Source organism: Physeter macrocephalus, chromosome 11 (assembly GCF_002837175.3).
Source record: "Physeter macrocephalus isolate SW-GA chromosome 11, ASM283717v5, whole genome shotgun sequence".
NCBI lineage: Eukaryota > Metazoa > Chordata > Mammalia > Artiodactyla > Physeteridae > Physeter > Physeter macrocephalus.
The window spans coordinates 77,009,582-77,031,316 of record NC_041224.1 but is presented as its reverse complement, the minus strand read 5'-3'; the positions used below and the strand labels follow the sequence as shown (position 1 = coordinate 77,031,316).

At 46.4% G+C, this 21,735-nt stretch overlaps 1 protein-coding gene across 1 annotated transcript in view; it reads right to left on the bottom strand.

Annotated features, from left to right (window-relative positions):
• Window positions 1-21,735, bottom strand: part of FAM169BP (Protein FAM169B) — an 80,501-nt gene that overhangs the window by 32,385 nt on the left and 26,381 nt on the right. The window contains 2 exon segments of the mRNA XM_055088196.1: window positions 1,989-2,166; window positions 7,063-7,148. Of these exon segments, the coding sequence (XP_054944171.1) occupies window positions 1,989-2,166; window positions 7,063-7,148 (264 nt within the window).

Sequence of the window (21,735 nt, the reverse complement as noted above, 5' to 3'; positions counted from 1 at the left end):
ATTCCATGGAAATGCTTTTATTCTGTCTCTCCAAAAATAAGCTAATCCAGAAATAGGCAGTAGAAAAATGTTTTTAATTGGCAATGTATACCTGAAAAATGTATTTTATTTATTTAACTTTCTACTCATTTGATACTTTTTAATATATAAATTTATTTATTTACTTATTTATTTATTTTTGGCTGTGTTGGGTCCTCATTGCTGCATGCGGGCTTTCTCTAGTTGCGGCGAGTGGGGGCTACTCTTCGTTGTGGTGCAAGGGCTTCTCATTGCAGTGGCTTCTCTTTGTTGTGGAGCATGGGCTCTAGGCATGAGGGCTTCAGCAGTTGTGGCACGCGGGCTCGGTAGTTGTGGCGCACAGGCTTAGTTCTTCCACGGCATGTGGGATCTTCCCAGACCAGGGATCGAACCCATGTCCCTTCGTTGGCAGGCGGATTCTTAACCGTTGCACCACCAGGGAAGTCCCTCATTTGATACTTTTTAAACTAACTCAATTGTTGAGTAACTAACAGTCAATTGCCACTTAAAAAAATCAGTTCGTGGATGAAAACAACAATACCTAGTAAGCAGCTTCAGAGAACTTTCCATCAAATTTGTGGAATTCGTCAGAAATGAAGAGGAGGCAGAAATCCAAGCACCTAGACTGATCTGCCTCAACTCAACACCATAATATCCTCCTTCCACTCCAAGGTTCTGGGTCTGCCTTGGGAAGAATGAGGCCGCCACATCCAGCCTCTGCTTAATTCTCACAGAACAAAGTCTGGGCTATCACTGCAACTTAGCTGTAGTTCTCACACATCAGGTTGGAATCTGTTAACAGTTTTTGTTTCTATTAGTAGGACATCTACAGCACAGATGATTTAGCTACAGATTTAAGACAAGCCATTTGGTAGAAAATGACAACAAATGAGTCTCCCAAGAAAGAGGAATTACAAAAATACTCCATTTCAAGTATTCTCCAGATCCTTGGTCTATCTAAATAATAACTAAAGCATAAAGCCACCCCAAAAAGTGAAACAGTATATCAAAACAAAGGACAAAGGGCTTTCATGACCCAAGGAGCTGAAAGACACAGGCGCTTCAGCCTCTATGACTGACTCTGACAAATAATTAATTACATGACTTGCTTGCGTGGGAAACTGGTCACCTCACACCACACCAAGGGAAAAAATTGAAACGCAGACTTACTCCATCCTGGACAGGTGGAACACATACACAATGTGAACACAGCTCAAAACCATAATCATAGCCTTTTTATCCCCAGAGAAAAACACTCAACTCAGACAAGAGCATATCTATGGTGGTGTACCTGGAAATTTTATTTTTGCTAAACTTCAGAACTTTGTAAGAATTAAATGATGGGGCTTGGACAAGTTGGGTCAGAGATGTTGACAGCCTTTCAAAATCAAAGAAACTATTAAAGAAAGCAACGTTAAAGAAGAGACTGATCTCTTAGACAAAATAGTACAAGTTCCATACTCCCTGCTCATCACAGCCCCTAAAAATAAGTCCCAGGATTTTACCCTAACCTCGTTATCGCGGCCGACCTCCCCCTCTTCTGAGGTAATGTCTATAAATCTTGGCATCCAGTGTGCCTTTGCACCACATGTCAGCTATTAGCAATGGCATTTTTCCTGACAGCTAATTGGTAACATTAAAGAAAAGAAACGAAAAGCTTGTGCTTGCAAAGTCATTTTACAACCATTAACAGCAACAAGTATTTTACGGGGGACATGGCACTGCCTGGGAATCCAAGGACCATGATGAATTTTCACTTTGTTTGCCAGTAAAACGAGAAATGTGGTGAAAATGAAATCCATACCTTCGGCTTATTTACATGACAGCTGAATTAGTGATACTTCTCGTGCCAGAAGATTCTCTCCAAGTAACGTGTGGGCTCAGGGAGTCCTCCAAGACAGGCAGACACCCAGAAGCCTCCCCCCGGAGCCTGAAGTGGCAGTGACCCCACACGGCCGTGTGGCCCTTACCTTTCCTTTTGGTTGCATAAAATCCAACAGCTGCTCCGTCTCTCCACAGAATTTTAGCCTCCTCCTTCACAGAGTGAGGTAAAAAAAACATGTCATCATCATCCAAATTCCTCTCCAGTCTTCCAAAAATAACGATGTTTAGAATGAAAAGCACAATCCTTTCCCCAAATGACTGAACCTTTGAAGGAAAAACAAAAAGAACATCTAAGTGAGACAAGAGGGGAAACTCAGACACAATAAATTCTATGCTTGGAATCAACCCACACGCTGGGGCCAGGTGTGGGCTCCCCCACCATATAGTTCTCATGTTCAAGATCCAAAATGCAGATCATAGCTTCTCACGGAGGTTTTCCCACCCCTGACCTTTCACATGCACTGGTCTCCAGGAGCGAGGAGCATGGCCAGAGGGGCCTCCTGGGTCTCCAGGACCATAGACATGGAATGTGAAGAGACAGAGAACAATCAGTCACATGCCAGTGAAACAGGAGGTTACACAGAGGCAAGCAATTTCAGCAGAAACCCTGGATGTGTCCAGAGATAAACGCACTCTGCCATTTTTAACAACAGCCCCAGAATTCTGACCCTCAGAAGGAGGGTAAATAATTGGAGATTATTATTGGTGTCCAGTTGCTACACCAAGAGCAACTGATTTTCAATGGCTTGTGACAGATTTTGAGCACATACTAGAGTCCCAACCCCAGAGAGTTACTGGGACTCAAGGCCTAGCCCATCCTAAGGCTACAAAATGGAACTGTCTCTCACCCATTGCAACGTCATGACAATTGAGGAAACTGTATTGTGGTCAAGGTCAGGCCCACAAAAGAACTTGACCATTAACAAGTCAAAATTATTTCCTGCTCCTGCCTGTTCATATTCTCTGCATTTGTATAGCCCATAGATGGCACAGGTGTGGCATAAATGAAGGCCTCCCACTCCTGCACCCACAGCAGACATAACTAATCAATCCCCACTCTATGTGGCTGAGCCTGGACATGGTCTCAGGATCCTCCTAAATGCAGTCTCCCGGACAACTACAAGCAACCGCTAAAATGTGGCACTTGAGATGAAACCAATCAGCTGGTGACAAAGTGACGGTATTGTTTTATTAGCTTTTATTTCAACAACATTGCTGTGTGACAGCCTAAGGGTGTGGGTGTTTGCTGCCCCTTCCTATGCAGCACCGTGAAATCAGCAAGAGTATTACCTGGGCTGAGACTGCCACCCACCTGCTACCATTCGATTCTCACCACCCGCCAGAGAGGTCCTGGTTTATAGGTGAGGAAATTGAAGATCAAAGAGGCTAAGCAATTACATGTACTGATTTCCCTGCCTTGTTCCGAAGAGGCCTTAAGACAGCTGGACAAGGGCTCTGTCAAAGGCAGGCAGGTTTGCAACACCAGACCAGGACTTCTGAGTCCCGGGCCAGGGCACCTGCTGCAGCCCAGCCAGTGGCTCCCTTCTGCACTTTCATCCATTAGAGCTTTGGGAAAGGGAAGTTTGATATAAATATGAATGTTTGGTTTTGTATTTAATACTGGACCCTTAAATGTTTATTATCATCACCATCATCATTGTGGTCATGGTTCTTGGCCTAGATTTGCTGGGAGATATTCAGCAACTCACAACGCCTTTCAGTTTCAGTTTCCTCCACTAATCAAGGGAGAAGACTGCCTAAGTGGTCTCTTAGACACTTGTATGTTTTTCAAACGCTCCAATAATAAAAATAAGTCAGCTTGCAGCCCTCTAGCAAATGGCACAAAATGTTTAGTGCCAATAAACTTATTAATTGGCCCAGAATGCAAAATATTTCACCTTCATCTGGAGCCAAATCTTAGATGAGAAAAAGATTTGCAAAAGCCACACCAGCTTAACTCTGAGAAGCCACCTCAATTTTGTATCTCAGACAGTAGCAGCCAAATCAAGTTCAGACTTTAAGAATAACTAGTTCATCACAAAACCCAAGGGGTGTAATGTGGGAGGCTATATTTTTCAACTTATAAAACCAAAAAGTTCAGAGGAAAGCCAGAAGAGAAAAACAGATTGCATCTGGCAGAAGGGAAATATCCAATCAAAAACTGGCAGGAGAAAAAAGGAGAAAAAGAAAATGCACTTAATTTGTCCAATTTCATTACAGGGGGAAAAAAATGTGTGACATGTGATTCTGACTTAGAAACGTTTCTGAAAACATAAAACTAAGAACCAGTTCTAATCCCTTAATTAGGACCACTAATTATGTTAACAGAAAGAACACTAAGAAAGTTGGTTTTTTGTTTGGTTTGGTTTGGTTTGGTAATTTGTAAAGAAGAGCTGGCTAAAAAACAGAATGTAATTAAAAGAAAAAAAAGTCAAGACACCAAGTCCTGTAAATGGAGAGGGAAACTATCCCTACATACAGCTGGGGCAGACAGATCTTTACAACCTGTTTCATTAAGTGGAATTAACATCCAAGTATCTCTCTGTTCACAACATAAGCCACATTTTCAGAAAACGTGAGGGTTTTCCTCATCTAAATTTAGAAGAATTGATACACAAGGGAAGTGACCACTCTTGTTCTGAAAAATATATATATATTTAAGAAGCAAATCAAACTCTTCCTGGATTCAGAACACCCAACCGCTCATACCACCTGCTTCATGCACAGACAATGACACACACAGGCAGATGTGTGTGTGTGTATGCCAGGCAGCACCCATTTGCTGAATCTCCAGCCATCGTTAACTTACTGGAAGAAAACCCTTTCCAAAGTAATATCTATTGGGCTTCCCTGGTGGCGCAGTGGTTAAGAATCCGCCTGCCAATGCAGGGGACACAGGTTCGAGCCCTGGTCTGGGAAGATCCCACATGCCGCGGAGCAACTAAGCCTATGCACCACAACTACTGAGCCTGTGCTCTAGAGCCTGCGAGCCACAACTACTGAGACCACGTGCCACAACTACTGCAGCCTGCGTGCCTAGAGCCCATGCTCCGCAACAGGAGAAGCCACCACAATGAGAAGCCCTCGCACCGCAATGAAGAGTAGCCCCTGCTCACCGCACTAGAGAAAGCCCACACGCAGCAACGAAGACCCCACGCCGCGTAAAATAAAATAAAATTAATAATAATAATAATTTCTATCAAGTCAATTAAAACCAGACCTGAAAACATCCTGCAATTTGTGACAACATGGATGGAAGTTGAGGGTATTATGCTGAGTGAAATAAGGGGAAAGACAAACACTGCATGATCTCATACATGTAACAAAAAAGAGCCAAACTCATAGCAACAGAGACTAGAGTGGTGGGTGCCAGGAGTGGGTGGTAGGGGAGAGGGAAAGATGGTCAGAAGGTTCAAACTTCCAGTTATAAGATGAACAAGTTCTGGGGATCTAATATACAGCATAGTGATTGTAACTAATGATACTGTATTACATACTTCAAAGTTGCTAAGTAGGTCTTAAATGTTCTCACCACAAAAAAGAAATGGCAATTATGTGATGCGATGCAGGTGTTAACTAACAATGGTGGTAATCATTTTGCAGTGTATCAAATCAACGCATTGTGCGCCTTAAACTTACACAGTGTTATATGTCAATTGTATCTCAACAAAGCTGGGGGGAAAACAGACTTGAAAAAGACAACCCATAGACTGGGGAGAAATATTTGTTAATCGTATATGCAATAAGAACTTGCATCTAGAATATAGAAAAACTCTTACAACTCAACAGGAAAAAGTCAATCCAATTAAAAAGTGGGCCAAGGGGGCTTCCCTGGTGACACAGTGGTTAAGAATCCGCCTGCCAATGCAGGGGACACGGGTTCAAGCCCCGGTCCGGGAAGATCCCACATGCCACGGAGCAACTAAGCCTGTGTGCCACAACTACTGAGCCTGCACTCTAGAGCCCATGTGTCACAACTACCGAAGCCCACGTGCCTAGAGCCCGTGCCCTGCAATGAGAAACCCGCACACTGCAACAAAGAGTAAGCTCGCCGCAACTAGAGAAAGCCCACGCGCAGCAACAAAGACCAAACACAGCCAAAAATAAATAAAATAAATAATTTTTTTTTAAATGGGCCAAGGATTTTAATAGATATTTTCCCCAAAAGGACATACGAATGGCCAATAAGTACATGAAAAGATACTGAACATCCTTAGCCACAAGGAACCCTCACCCTTGCCATCCTAGGTCTCTATAAAGCCACAGTGCTTCAAAGATCACCAGGCCTGCCGTCAGAGAGACTAGCATTTGTGTCCAGTTAAATCACTTACAAGCTGTGTGGCTCAGCTTCAATTTCTTTGTCTGCAAAACAAATACCTTAAAGATTCTGAAGTCAGATAATCCCTGTAAAAAGTCTGGGTAATACACAGGCTAGCATCTAACATAATATCTACCTCATAGTAAGTACCAATAAACATTACTGGAATGCAATAAACAGAACTTCCCTACACCCTAGAGAGATGATGTCAAAATTAAGATGTAAGAGGCCACTCAGGAAGGTAAGAGAGATTTACCAATAGCCAGGTATCTGTTGCATATAGCCATTTACTACTATTTTCCTTGCTGGCAGGGTGTTATAGATTGAACTGTGTCCCCCAAAAAGATGTTAAAGTCCTAAACCCCAGTACCTATGAATGTGATTTATTTGGTAATAGAGTCTTTGCAGATGATCACGTCAAGATGAGGTCATTCGGGTGGGCCCTAATCCAACATGACTGCTGTCCACATGGAAAAGGGGAATTTGGACAAAGATAGACAGACACAGGGAAAAGGATGGGAAGACACAGGGAGAATGCCATTGATAAGCCAAGGAAAGCTGAGGCCACCATAAGTTAGGAGAGAGGCCTGGAACAGATTCTCCCTCACAGTCCTCGGAAGAAACCAACCCTGCCAACACCTTGACTTCGGACTTCTAGCCTCTGGGACTGGGAAATGATACACTTCTGTTGTTTAAACCACCCAGTTTGTTGGCACTTTGTTACAGCAGTCCTAGAAAATGAATCCACAGGGGTAGACTGCTTTAAATTATTTACATGATAATAAGTACACTGACCTTTAAAACCTGTTTTGCAATGTCCACTTAAATTTGCAATACCTCACCTTCATCAGACCTTCTCTTGCAGGATCAGAGGTTCTTAGTACATCTTCAGTGGTCCACCAGGACTCCTTCACGTAAACAGCCACAACTAAAGAGGAAGCCAAGAGAAAACAATGATGTACACATGGCCAACTGGCCACCAAAGGGGCAGTTTTAGCAACATGCAGCCACTGTGAAGGTGCAAAGGAAAGTTATGTGCGGCAAAAGCAGGTGATGTTTCTAGAGCTGAGTTGTCTGAGAGCACTAACCAGGACAGAGTGACCACTGTCACCTGAAAGGACTTCACAGGTGTCTGCAGAGATGGCCTGTTGTTGACCCCAACACAGGAGGTACCCCAATGCTATTGAGCGCAAGAGGCTACACACCAGTATTGACAAATTCAATGGGTGAGAATTATATTTTTTTTCAAAGTCCAACTATGTGACACAACTTAGAACTCCGCAACTTTAGTCAAACCCAACATTATCTAAGGGCATGGAACAAACCATCTTCTTATCACCCTTGGTGCTGGGTTTGGCGCTGGCTTCTTTTACATGCTTTTCTTTCATTCTCACGATGAAATTGTCATCTGCATTTTTCTGAGGACGCTAACATTCTGAGAGGGGAAGGCAAACAGCTAGGAGGGCTGAGGTCGGGTCCAGCCCTCGGCCACTGGACTCCAAGTTCAGTGCTCTTTCCAAGAGGCCAGAGATGGGTCAGCTGTTGATGGGGCAAATCATGCAGGGGTGGTGGTGGGGGGTCTTTGGATAAGAAGACTCTGGGGCCGGGACCTGCAAGAAAGGAAGGGTAGAGACATCTCTCCTACCCCACTCATGCCCCGCCCTTGTCTAGACAGTCACTGAGGCCTGTTGATTCCACCCACTCTGAGTTTAGACATGGGTCCTGCTGCTTAGTAGAGGTGATCCTGGAACACTCTCAACCTCACCAAGCCCCAGACTCCTCATCGGAGCTGCCCAAACTGATCACCCAAGGTGGCTAACAAATTCCAATGAGGATCAGGTGTGAAACACCCAACACAGGGCCAGGCAGGTAGGATGCCCTCAGCACCTGCTAATTAATGCGTCAGTTCTCCCCTGCTCATGCTGCAGTTGCCAGGTCCCATCATTCCACCTGCTGCCCCAGGACAGGATCCACTCCCTCCCCAACCCTGAATGCCACTGGTCCATCTCTACAGGTGTCTGTGAGCACTCCACCTGGTCCCCTGTCCCCCCAGTCTCCCATGCCAATCTATCCCTCCTGAGGGGCCGCTCCAAAGGCAAATGCAATCATGGCCTCTGCCTCTTGTCTCTCCTTTCCTTGCTTAAAAATTACATTTTAAAACACTAAAGTCACTTTGGTTATTTTCTGGTGTCTTTTTTTTTTTTTAAGACTGTTTTCAAGAGAAGTTTTAGGTTCATGGCAAAATTGAGAGGAAGGTACAGAGATTTCCCATATTCCCCCTCCTCCACACACACATTCCCCCACTATCATCATCCCCCACCAGAGTGGTACATTTGTTACAACTGATGGACCTACACTGATACATCATATCACCCAAAGTTCTAGTTTACATTAGGGTTCACTCTATGGGTTTGAACAAAGGTATCATCACATGTATCCATCACTATGATATTATACAGAGTATTTTCATTGCCCTAAAAAACTCTCTGTGCTCTGCCTGTTCAACCCTCCTCACCACCCCTTACCCCTGGCAACCACTGATCTTTTTTCTGTCTCCATAGTTTTGCCTTTTCCAGAATGTCATATAATTGGAGTCATCAGATTAGTTTCTTTCCCCTAGTGAAATGCATTTAAGGTTACTCTATGTCTTTTCCTGGCTTGATAGCTCAAAATTCTTCTCAGCACCATATTTGGTGCTAAAATATTCCATTGTCTGAAGGTACCATAGTTTAGTTCTCCTCCACTATCTTTTTATACCCCTTTAATTGCCATTTTTATACCTGTTTCTCAAGCCAGGTATCTGAGCCCAAGGCGTCCAAAAGCCACAGATAAAAAGATACATCTTCCCAGTCAAATCTTTTTGGCTGAAGAGTTGAAGGAAATTAACACACAGTAGAAAACAAAAGTCCCTCGAACACTTAATATAAGGCTCAAGACTTTAAAACAAATTTTGTGGAGCAATCAAGTTAAGCTGCCACCACTTTCTTCCCTATTCCTCTCTGCTCTTTGAGGAACTTTCGTAGAAAACCCTGTGAAGACCAGGTGATGACATTAGCTATTGTCAAGTACTAACTCTGCACAGTCCCTCCCTCCTCTCCAAAGACCAACAGCATCTAATTCACTGTCAGTTTCATACCATTGCTGAATGTTGTCTTCTCCAACAATAGTTCCAAAATTGATACAGCCGACTGAGAGAGAAGTGCCAATTAAATGCCTGACATCTGCCTTCACTTATTCAACTAATTCATGTTCCAAATGGCATCTACTAGAACTTGCAAGAGGCTTATAAAACCATAAGGATTATTTCCCTGCTTAACAAGGTGAATCAATAAAAGATGTTCAATTTACTAATACAGTGTAGTACTGCAATACAGATGTTCAATTTACTAAGACAGTTTCAAACACGAAATGTGTTATGATTTGGTGTTTGTGTGGTGCCTTGCAAGTTTCACGGTGCACTGCAGAGCATTAATTAGCCACACAAGTTGTCACAAAATAGACTGAATTTTTTTCAAAACTAATCTTAAGCTGTTAAGTGTACGAAACAGTGAAGGTGAAGTCTGATCAAATGTAATAGGCTTAAAATGAATTGTCCTCAAAAACAACTCTTGAAAAAGAGTCAGCCTTCCAAAGAATAGCAGCTTTTGATCAGAAAAGCCTGTTACCTAGTCAAGAGGAAACAGGCAAGAGGAATGGGGCCAGAGTCCTCGGAAAGAGGCTGGTTCCAGCTCAGCAAGGACAAAAGATGGACCTGAGGGACTGGCAGGCACTGCAGAGCCAGCCTTGGGGCATCACTTCTGAGACCCTGGAGCCAGCAGGTTTCAAGAGTTAGAAAGTGGAAACTGGGGCCTTCCCTGGTGGTCCAGTGGTAAAGAATCTGCCTTCCAATTCAGGGGACGCAGGTTCGATCCCTGGTCGGGGAACTAACATTCCCACATGCAGCAGGGCAACTAAGCCCACGCACAACTACGGTGCTCGCATGCCTCCACTAGAGAGCCTGCGTGCCGCAAACGACAGAGCCCATGCACCCTGGAGCTTGCATGCCACGACGAGAGAGAAAATCCCACACGCCACAACTAGAGAGAAGCCCGTGCTCCACAACGAAAGATCCCACATGCTGCAATGAAGATCCCATGTGCTGCAACGAAGACAGCTTAAATAAAAAAAAAATAAAATAAAATAAAATGAAAGTGGAAACCACACATCCATACTTTTAAAAGAAAACTACAATCCTGATCAGTACCCTCTGGCTCTCCACCACCTAGGACCTGGGAGACTGGACCCCTGCAAAAGGCTGAACAGTCGACGGGGCACTGTGGGTCACAGGCCAGCCTTGCTTCACTGATTTAATTCCCCTCTCCCCCTGAGTGACATGTAACCACAAAGAAGATGCCAGTAATGGATTTTATTCTATGACACCCCAAGGTTTTCCAAACAAGTTAAGACAGTGAGGTCCCTAAGGCTGACTCCCAATAGCCTGGCTTCATCAAGGCTCAGCAGGATGAACTGAATTCAACTACCTGGGGCTGAGCTCCCGAATGCACGTACGGCCCTGTCCCAGGTCCCCAGAGGCTGATGAGTAAGTCTCCATCCTTGCCCCTGGGAGTTGGTAGCCTGCAGAGAAGAGAGAGCTAAACAAGCTGACATGATATAGGGCAGGACATGATAGGTGCTAGAATCGAGCTGAGAGCCAGAGTCCAGAGGACCCAGAGGAGGGGGTCAGTTCTGCTGAGGGGTTTGGGAAAGCATCCCCAGGGAATTCGTCAGCTCGGGCTCTGGATCACCGTGTAAGGCTTCAAAACAGGCAGAGATGACATGCGAGGGCAGAGTGACCCATGAGCAGAGGCACAGAGCCCTACAAGTCCAAGGCCACACTCAGGGCACCCCAAGCATTGGGGGTAGCTGGGCAAGGCTTAAACAAGGGAGAGGCAGAGCTGCAAACATCGATCATAGCAAGGTTGCAGGATACACAGCTAATATGCAAAAGCTCACCACTTCCCTGTATGCCAGCAATGAACAAGTAGAATTTGAAATTAAAAACAATACCATTTACATTAGCACCCCTCAAAAATGAGATACTTAGGCTTATACAAAATGAAATACTTAGATTTATACAATCTAACAAAAATATGTGTAAGAGCTATACAAGGAAAATTACAAAACTCTGATTAACAAAATCAAATAAAAACTAAATAAAGAGATATTCTATGTTCTCGAATAGGAAACCTCGATATTATCAAGATGCCAGTTCTTCCAACTTGACCTGTAGGTTCAATGCAATCCCAATCAAAATCGCAAGAAGTTATTTTGTGGATTTCACCAAAATGATTCTAAAGTTTACATAGAGAGGCAAAAGACAACACTGAAGGAGAACAAACTTGGAGGACTGACACTACTCAACTTCAAGACTTACTATACAGCTACAGTAACCCAGACAGTGTGGTATCAGTGGAAGAACAGACAGATCAATGGAACAGAATGTAGAGCCCAGAAATAGACCCACGTAAATGTAGTCAACTTCTATTCGGTCAACTTTGACAGAGAAGCAAAGGCAACACAATGGAACAAAGATAGTCCTTCCAACAAAGGGTGCTGGAACAACCGGACACCCACACACATAAAAATAAATGTCAACACGGACCTTTCATTCTTCACAGCCATCTCAACAAACATAAACCAGTGCTGACGGAGAGCAAGACAACATAAGGCATTTTGGATACATCCCTATGGACCTGGTGTAGGGAGAACACAGACTTCAGAGCCAGGTGGGGTTCAGACTGCAGCTTCTTCAAGGCGTGACCTTCACCCTTCCCCCACCTGGAGTCCCCCACCTGTCACATGTCCTCATCCTCTCACCTGGCCGTTATGCAGATTTGGTGAAAGAGCTCATTTCACCAAACTGCTTTGCCCAAAGGGAAGGTTTTCAGTGGTGTCCAAAAGCTTCCTCCACCTGCTTCAAGTGTTGCTCTGGGATTCCAAAGAAGTATGAAAAGCCCTTTGTTATTTGCTGGCTTTTGTCAGTGACACAATGGAAGCTGCTTGCTAACACTGGGTTTCTTCCTGGGAGCTCCCTCTCTAAACTTTCTGCTCTGGTTTGCAGGGAAATGTCTGTCTTTCTTCCCCAGCTTGATTGCTGCCATCCTATCTGCTGCCTCGCAACGTGAGTGGGGACACATTCCTACTCGCCGTGTTTGCTCACGACTGGTCCTTTTCCATCAGGGTGCACTAAGCCCACCATCATGTTCCTCACTTCCTCCTTCCAGGGCTGTGGGGACGCACCACGCCTGATCAAGGCACACACTTCCACCTGCCCAGAACCTCCCAACAAGATTTTTAAACCTTTCATCTTGCCTAAGATTTCTTAATGGACCTAAGTCCTTTTTTATTTAAATATTTTTAAATCAATCAATACAACACACACTTTTTAAAAGTTAGTGTGATTCTTCCACAGTACAGGTCAGGGAGAGCTGATTGTCACCCATCACCTTGGATGGGTGGGCTGTGGCAGTGGGGAGCTGTCCTGAGAAGGACTTTGAGGCCACCGTCCAGCTCAGCAAGGAGTAGCACTGTAGGAATCCACACCCAGCGGGGGACAGTGGCTCGTGTGGCCGTGCCTGCTGTCCCTCCTCAGCTGCCCAGCCCCAAGAATGGGGGAGGCAGCCAAGTGGCTCAGAACCCTGCAGAGGTCACAATTCTGAAGCACATGGTGCTCATCCAATCCACATGTTGAGCAGCTATTATGTACAGAGCACATAATAAATCCACTGGAGGGATTAAATTTAGACTCTGGCTTAAGACACTCACAGCTTTGGAGGAGGAGACAGTGCCTGGGTTGCGAAGCACCTCTGGCCAGGGAGGGGTTGGGGGCCGTACCCTGCAGACCACCAGCGGCCACCATGCTTCAGAGGAGAGGGACATGACCTGATTACTGTTTTAAAGTAATAATATTCACCAGAACCACATGTCCAAGCATCCACCAAGCGTCTGGCTGACTTTTTTTTCAGGTGAGGCTCAGAAGGGTTAAGAAACTCAAGATCAAGTGCCTGTAAACAGCAGTGTTGGGACTGGATGTGAACCGGCTCTCACTGACTCCAGAGCCCCTGCTCTAACCTCTGTACTCCAGGTGAAGAACGGACAAAAAGACAAGGGGACAGAGCTGAGCCCAGACTCCATGAAGGCCGACAGAGTAGGGAAGACAAAGAGGAGAGGAGAGACAAGGAGGCGACAAAAGCCAAGACAGCGATGAGAAAGGAGAGGCCGGCACGGAAAGACCTGAACAGAGTGGACCTCGTTTTGCACATCAAGACGGGGAGGAGGGCTGCCATTTACTCAGCAAACACTGACAAGTTCAGGCACTGTACTTGGCACCAGGGATCTAGGGCAGAAGACACTGCCCAGCAGGAGTGAGACAGGCCACCAGGCCAGGACCAAACAGACCATGACCAGCGCCCAAGACGTGAGCCACATCGGGCACCTACTCAAGGGCTATGTCTTCATCAATTCCTGCTGCTGTGACAAAATACCATAGTCTGGGTGGCTTATAACAACACGAATTTACTTCTCACATTTCTGGACACTGGAAGTCTGAGATCAGGGTGCCAGCATGGTCAGGTTCTGAGGAGAGCCCTTCTGGGTTGCAGACAGCTGACTTCCCACGGTGTCCTTATTCGAGGGGACTCCACCCTCATGACCTAAGCACCTCCCAAAGGCCCCACATCCCAACCCCATTGCATGGGCTTAGGATTTCAACATATAAATTTGGTGGGTGATACAAATATTCAGACCATAGCAAGCTGTCTGGAAGGGCTAGGCAGAGTCCCAAGAATAGGCCTGAGCCAGACTGGGCTCTGGTGCTGGGGTCTCTGGGGACCAGGTTGAGGTACTGGCTTTGTCAGTCTCTGGAGGCGTCCAATCAATGCGAGACATGATCAGAGTGGTGGTTTAGAAAAAGAACGGTTGGGTTATGCCCAGGTGGGAAGAATTAGTCCTTTTGAAATTAAGAAGAAAAAAAAGAAAAAGGTTATTTGAGAAGGATCACACTGGATTCGGGTGCAGGTAAGGCTGGAGACAAGGAGGGCAAAATGGGAGCCTGTGGTCATCCAGCCAAGAAGTAAGGAGGGGCTGAGTGCAGCAGTCATGCTGGCAGGGAGGGAGATGCTCGGGTGGCAGAAAAGACCACCTGGTCCTAAGGCAGAAGAGAGAGGGAAGGCAGGACAGCAGCCAGCTCCCAAGCTTGAGAAGGACACAGGTGTCTTCACCAGGAGGAAGTGAGGACGAGGAAGAGGTGGGAGGGTTTCAGTTTTGAAATGCCTGTTAGAGATAGCAAGGTCAGGGTGGCCAGCAGGCGGCTGGATACACAGCCTGAGGTGAGCAGAGACAGAGAAGGCCCATTCCCCACACCATCATAGCAACCAGGGAAGGAGGAGCTCTCATGCACACCCTTGAGCGCGCGCACACACACCCCCGTCCCCCCCACACACACCCTACCTCCCCACAATAACTGCAAGCTGTTCACATACTGGCCCATGGTTTACACTTCTTCAATCACAACCGAAGGAGCTTCAGGTCTGCCTGTTACCCCCCACCAGACTCCCCCAATTGCTCCCCTGGAGTCTAAGCCGCCACTGCCCTGTTACAAATCTAAGAAATATGTACTTCCTCCAAAAAAGAGCACAGTTAAACCAAAGTGACAGGCCATCTTCCCAAAAGCAAAATACACGTAGGAAAAAAATGCTGAAAAGTTCTGGCAGAGGACAGCACATAAACACATTCCAAGGCATTGCATGACTTTTATGCAACATTGACTGAGCCAGTCAATAATTTAAGGGGAGGGGAGAAATATGCAAGTTGACATAGCAACTGTCATATCGCATTACTCGGGCTACCATTTCCATACAGATGTCTTCCTTAGAGGAAAACGCTTCCCCAGATGCCCTGTGAACTTGGGCACCTCTTTGCCAGGGAGAAGGAAACATCTGGTTTGTAGTATATCTGCATCAACTTCCCTGTGGTTCTTAGGCCCTTCTTGCCTTCGGCGACTTTGTTTCCGTGAGTGGAGACTTTAACTCCAGGAAGACCAGGTGAGATGAGGTGCCTGGATCCTGAGGCACAGCTGGACGGCAAGGTGTTGGAGGCAGAAAGAAGCCCACACCAGAGCTAGTCTATCCAGGAAAGGCATCTTAAAATCACAGGCCACACCAAGGCACGTACAGCAAGTTTCTCAGGGTTGAGGGAAGCAGAGAGAGGTGCAGACAGCCCAAGCTGCAGTGGTAAAACCCTAGAATGCCTCAAAGAAGCACCCCCATCCCCGCACATCCGTGACGCTCGGAATATTTTCCTTGGAGCTTCTCTGTTTTCCAAATACCATTAGTCCCCTGGTAAGAATGACATGTCTTTGTTTGTGGGATGCTGTTTTCCCCTACATTGACATCCAACTCACAGTAAGTGTCATAAATTAATAGGGAATGAAGAAGGAAATCCCAAACAATAGCCAACATGTGCGCCCAAACACACAGTGCTGTCACTGCAAATAGCTCTTCAATCTGCATCCGTCATGGCCCACATTAAACAGAACTCTCTTGGTTTCTAGCATGGAGCTCTCTTAGCTTATGTGAAGTCGGGTCCCACTCAACCTGGGGGCCACCTGACACCGGCTGAGCTTGCACAGCCACACGGGCACCTTAGCCACCAGGAGAAGCAGGTATTTAAATCGACCCTGAATTTCTGGCCAGAACTCTTTTCCCCCAAACTGTCAAACCCACTTAAGCGGGACTCCCCCATGTAGAAGGTGGGAGGATGGGATCCATTTCAGGCTAATGTCTACCTCTCCTCTATTCAAAATGCAAGCACAGACTTAAACATAAAGATTCAAAGTCCATGGGATCACGGGAGGCTGCACCAACGAGGCTGCTAATCAGGCGGTCCCTGAACCCTTGGGGTTCGTGAGTCCGCGGGGGTCATCACACTTCAAAGCCAGGAAAACTGTAATTACTTCCACACATGCTGAAACTCAGACTTCACCAGGGCAACAAGCCTCTCCTCCACTCCTGCCATATTAGCTTGGTTTTTACCAGAGATACAAAAACCACTTCACTGACTCAGGTCCACAGGTTCATCCTGCTAAACAGAGCTGGGTTTAGCCCCATCCATCCCACTCACCGGGAGGCCTGACCTCTCCCTTCAAGGCAAACAGGGGACCAGGAGCTGCTCTAGCTGGGTGCCCCCTTCCTGAAGGTCAGAAATTCACAGGGCCTCCCCCTACCCCATCTTCTGGCCTTTCCCCCAACCCCTCCCCCAAATCTGGGCAGCCTTCTCAGGGGTGAGGAACGTCCCAGAAAGGGCCTTCCAGTTCTGCAGAAGTTCTCTGGGCATCTCAGGGCATCTCACTTTCCACCCACCCACCCCTCCTGAACCACCACCCACCTGCCCCAAACGCAGCCCAGAGAAGGCCTGGCCCCGGGCCCGCCGTGTCACAATCACCTCTCAGCCCACGACAGCCACCAGGAAGGCGGCTACACAGCGGCTCTGGTTTCAACTGAATGTTTGCCTTGGCTCTTGCTGCCACTGCAGGCCTAGAATGGGCACGCTTTTCCAGGAAAAAATCATCATTTTTTGATTCCCTGCTTGTTTTTCTCAGGGTGCACATGACACGCAATCACCAAAAGCCATAAATAAATTAGCAGCAATTTGAAGGATGAGTGTTATGCTTGGTCACAAAACGTCCTGGAAGCAAGCTGGGGGGATAGATGTTCCAATCAGGGAAGCCAGCGTGTGGTAACAAACACAAACAGCCGTCCCTCTGTCCTCTCTCTCCGCAAGGACCCTGCTTTCTGTTTCTCAGCCTCGCCACTTCCCCTGCACAGGGAATCTACAACACACCCTCCAGGAAGAAAGAGCCAGGAATGGCTGCAAAGTGATGTACACCTGGGGTCCAGGTCCCTGCCCGGACCCCTCCTTCAATTTGACAGCCCACAAACCCTGCAGAGGAGCTCAGGTTGCCCTCGCCCCAAGCTTTTCCTTCCAGATCACCCAGCACTGTTGGCCCAGCCGGAACCCCAGTCATTCCCAGGCCTCCCTCCCTGGCCCCTCCAATTCATCCCAAATCCTGTCGTTTCCACTATTTTACCAACCCGAGCTCTCCCCACCGGGCGAGGCCTCAGCATCTCTCCTGTGGGCGCTCCCAGACTCCTGGACACTCAAGACTTGTCCTCCCTTCTCTCCATCCTTCCTTCCGATCATGACTAAGGCATTCTTCGAAGGGCTGAGATCCAAAGGCGGACCCCTCTCCAGCCCCAGTCCCCACCCATCCTCCATAACGTCACCAGGCATCTGGCCAGCTCCCCTCAGCATGGCCTCCCCACCAGGCAGGGGCCAGGAGTGTAGAGAAGGCTTTATGAAAGTTAGCTGCAAAACGTTCAGAGAAGGGGTCAGTAAGACTCAGGGCCAGAGTCTGTAAGGTGGGGCGCTGCCTGGGATGAGGGGGCCTACTTTCCAGGTTCCCTCTGCCTCCACAGGTACTGCTTCATATCCAGAGCACCCAGCCCTGCAGGGCAGAGAAGCAGCTGTGTGACCACTGTGTGACCACCAGTCAGCCTGGACAGTGGGAGAGGAGACCAGAAGTCCATGTGAGTGGGCAGTGGAGAACTTCTCAGGCCTCCTACCCCGTATGCTAGCCAGACGGGCACTTCCCTGCCAAGAACTCGTGCTCCTCCTACACCCAGCAATACCCAAGAGTCCCCTTATTCTGGAAACTTCCATAGCACTGTGGCATTAGGTCTCTTTCATTTGACTCAATTATAAATAGACTTTTTTTTTTTTTTTTTTGCGGTACGCGGGCCTGTCACTGCTGTGGCCTCTCCCGTTGCGGAGCACAGGCTCCGGACGTGCAGGCCCAGCGGCCATGGCTCACGGGCCCAGCTGCTCCGCGGCATGTGGGATCTTCCCGGACCGGGGCACGAACCCGTGTCCCCTGCATCAGCAGGCGGACTCTCAACCACTGCGCCACCAGGGAAGCCCTAGACATTTTTAATCAGCCTCCAGACACTCGTTGCTCTGCCCTCTGATCATCAACCACTAGGTTTTATGGAAGAAAAAAAAATCAAACAGATATTGTCATAAGGAGAGCTGAAAAAAACCTGACAAGTTTCCTGACAAGGAAAGCAGGAAGAGATCATGTAGGAAAAGTATCCACATGGCCTAGGAGCTTGCTGAGAGGGCTTCCATCAGAAAGTGTCAGATGTTAAAAGGACGAATGCAGGGCTTCCCTGGTGGCGCAGTGGTTGAGAGTCCACCTGCAGGGGACATGGGTTCATGCCCTGGTCCGGGAGGATCCCACATGCCGCAGAGCGGCTGGGCCCGTGAGCCATGGCCGCTGAGCCTGCGCGTCCAGAGCCTGTGCTCTGCGGCAGGAGGGGCCACAGCAGTGAGAGGCCCACGTACCACCCACCCCCCAAAAAAAAAAAAAATATATATATATTTATATATATTTATATTATATATTTTTATATATTTTTTATATATTTATATATATTATATATATTATTTATATTTTATATATTTTTATATATATATATATATATTGGGTCTTCTTCCCATTTCTGGCGTAGTACTCCTAAAACCCTTGGAATTTCTTAAGTGATGAGAGCAGGGAAGGTGTCTCTTGTTATGTTACTGAGGTGATTTTGGACCCACCTAAGGATGGGGGCTGGTTGCCAGGAGAACCAACCACGTGATTAGAGGGTTGGAATTTTCAGTCCCATCCCCCGACCTCTGGGGAGGGGCGAGAGCTTGGAGGTTGCATCAGCTGCCAATGGTCAGATTTAATCAATCATGCCTTTGTAATGAAGCCTCCATAAAAATCCAAAAGGACTGGGTTCAGAGAACTTCTGGGCTAGTGAACATGTGGAGGTACTGGGAGAGTGGTGAGCCTGAAGGGGGCACAGAGTCATGGGAACCTCTGATTTATAGCCAGTTGGTCAGAAGTACAGGTAAAGCGTGGGCTTGAGACTGGCATCTGAAGTGGGGGGCAAGGGAGTCTGGTAGGACTAAACCCCTAACCTGTCGAATCTGATGGTATCTCCAGATAGTGTCAGAATTGAGGTGAATGGAAGGACAACCAGCTGGTGTCTAGAGAACTACTTGGTGCTATGGGAAACCACCCACTTCCACACATTGGAAATCGAATCTCAGAATACATTTAATCTGAACAGACATTTTCCAAAGACATACGGATGGCCAACAGCTACATAAAAAAGTGTTCAACGTCACTAATCATCAGGGAAATGGAAACCAAAACCACAATGAAATATCACTTCACATCTGTTAGAATGGTTATTATCAAAAAGACAAGAGATAGCAAGTGTTGGTGAGGATGTAGAGAAAATGGAACCTTTATGCACTATTGGTGGAAATATAAGTTGGTGCAACCATTGTGAAAAACAGTATGGAGGTCCCTTAAATTTTTTTAAATAGAACTACCCCATGATTCAGCAATCCCACTTCTGGGTATTTATCTGAAGAAAACAAAAACACTGACTTTAAAAGATATATGCATATATATCTACACAAAAACCTGTACAAGAATTTTCAAAGCAGCATTACTCATGAGAGCCAAAAGGTGGAAACAACCCAAATGTCCATCAATTGGTAAATCGATAAACAAAATGTGGCAAATCCATACAATGGAATAGTATTCAGCCATAAAAATAAATGAAGTACTGAAACATGCTTCAGAATGGATGATTCCCGAAGGCATTATGCAATGAAGGAAGCCAGACACACAAGTCCACATACTCCATAATTCCATTCATAGGAAATGTCCAGAAGAGGCAAATCTATAGAAATGGAAGAGATTGCCTAAGGCTGAGGAGGATTGGGAAGTGGGGTTGGTTTCTTTTAGGGGTAATGAAAATTAAGTGTGGTGACAGACGCACAACTCTGTGAATATACTAAAAATCACTGAATTGTATGCTTTAAATGGGTAATTGTATGATATGTGAATTACAGCTCCATAAAATTTTGTTTACATATATATAATGGGAATAATAGTAGTCCTTCCTGTGGGTTCAACACATTGGAGGACAGAGCCATGTCTTGATAACAAGTTTGTGAGAGCCATGTCTTGATAACAAGTTTGTGATAAAAGCCCAGGGGCCGGGCATGCATGGTAACGAGCTGTCAGCTAGAGGTGAGTCAGCCTTGGGCTGGTTCTAAGGAAATGCCAAGGTAAACTGAGGCTAACTTTGTGGAAACAGAATGTCCAGGAAAAGTGAGGAATGCTCTCACCAGCCACCACTCTCCTCTCACGGTTCTCTAGAGCGCATTTCTCAGATGGCTTCTGGAGATCTTGTTAAAGGACAGATTCTGACTCAGCAGGTCTAGGTGGGACGCAAGTGCCCGCATTTCTAACAAGCTTCCCGGTGCCATCTCGCTGCTGGGCCACAGGCCACACCCCTGAGTAGGAAGACAGGAAACTGAAGCTCAGAGGTGCTAAATAACTTAACCCAGGCCACCCACTCATAAAGGGCAGAAGATTTCAACTCAGGTTTACTTGACTCCAAAACCCAGCTTCTTTCCACCAGACCATCCATGACGTGGTATCTGCACGCCATGTTCCAAAAGAAGCCAGATCTGAAAGAAGGATCCGGGATGTGATGGGCTCTGGAGCCCAGAACAAAGGAGGAACAGCTAGAGAATGAGAAACGTGTGAGTGATCTTAAAAGAAAACTCAGGAAAACATGGCAGCTGGGCTCAAGCCTAGGAAGATCTGTGCTGTGGAGCAGCCATGCCCACTTACCTGGATGGCCCCTGTGGGGGAACTAGGCCAATGAGGAGACACACGAGCATATCAGTTTGGGCTCCTTAAGAAGAACATTCTAATAGAGCTGTCCCAGAACATACCAGGCTCTCCCAGACTAGAAGCCGGTGCCCCAGACAACACCTCATGATTCTGATATATCTCTATACTACCTTCTTAGCCCTACCATAAAAGAGGCATCACTTGCTATGATTAAAAATAAATCTTACTATGATAAATCTTTAAAGTCTAGCTAAGGGTGCTCAGCTGGGAGACCTATTTTCTTTCTTTCTTTTTTTTTTTTAAAGGAGAGTAACAAGTGTTAGCTAAGTGTTAAAGCCATATTAGTAGGAAACAGAATCTCTTTCCTTGATATATTTAAAATTGAAATAAAATTCAAAAGATCATCCTTTTTCTCCTCCTGAAATTCAGCTGTACCACCTAAAATCATCTTGGAAAGCACTGGACCTAATGATCTAAACACTCTTTCGACTGTGAGCTTCTGGATCCTTGTCTCCATTCTCTAAAGCTAAATAGCCCTAGTTTCCTCGAGCCTTGTTCAAATGGTTTCAAGCCCTCTCAACACCGCCCACCCCCCCCCGCCCGCCGGTTGCTCTCCACGGATAAGCACCAGTTTGTTTCAGCTGCATCCTGAGCAGCAACCAAAGAGAATGGGTCTGTAATTGAGCTGGAACATTATGCTTCCATTAAGGCAGCCCCA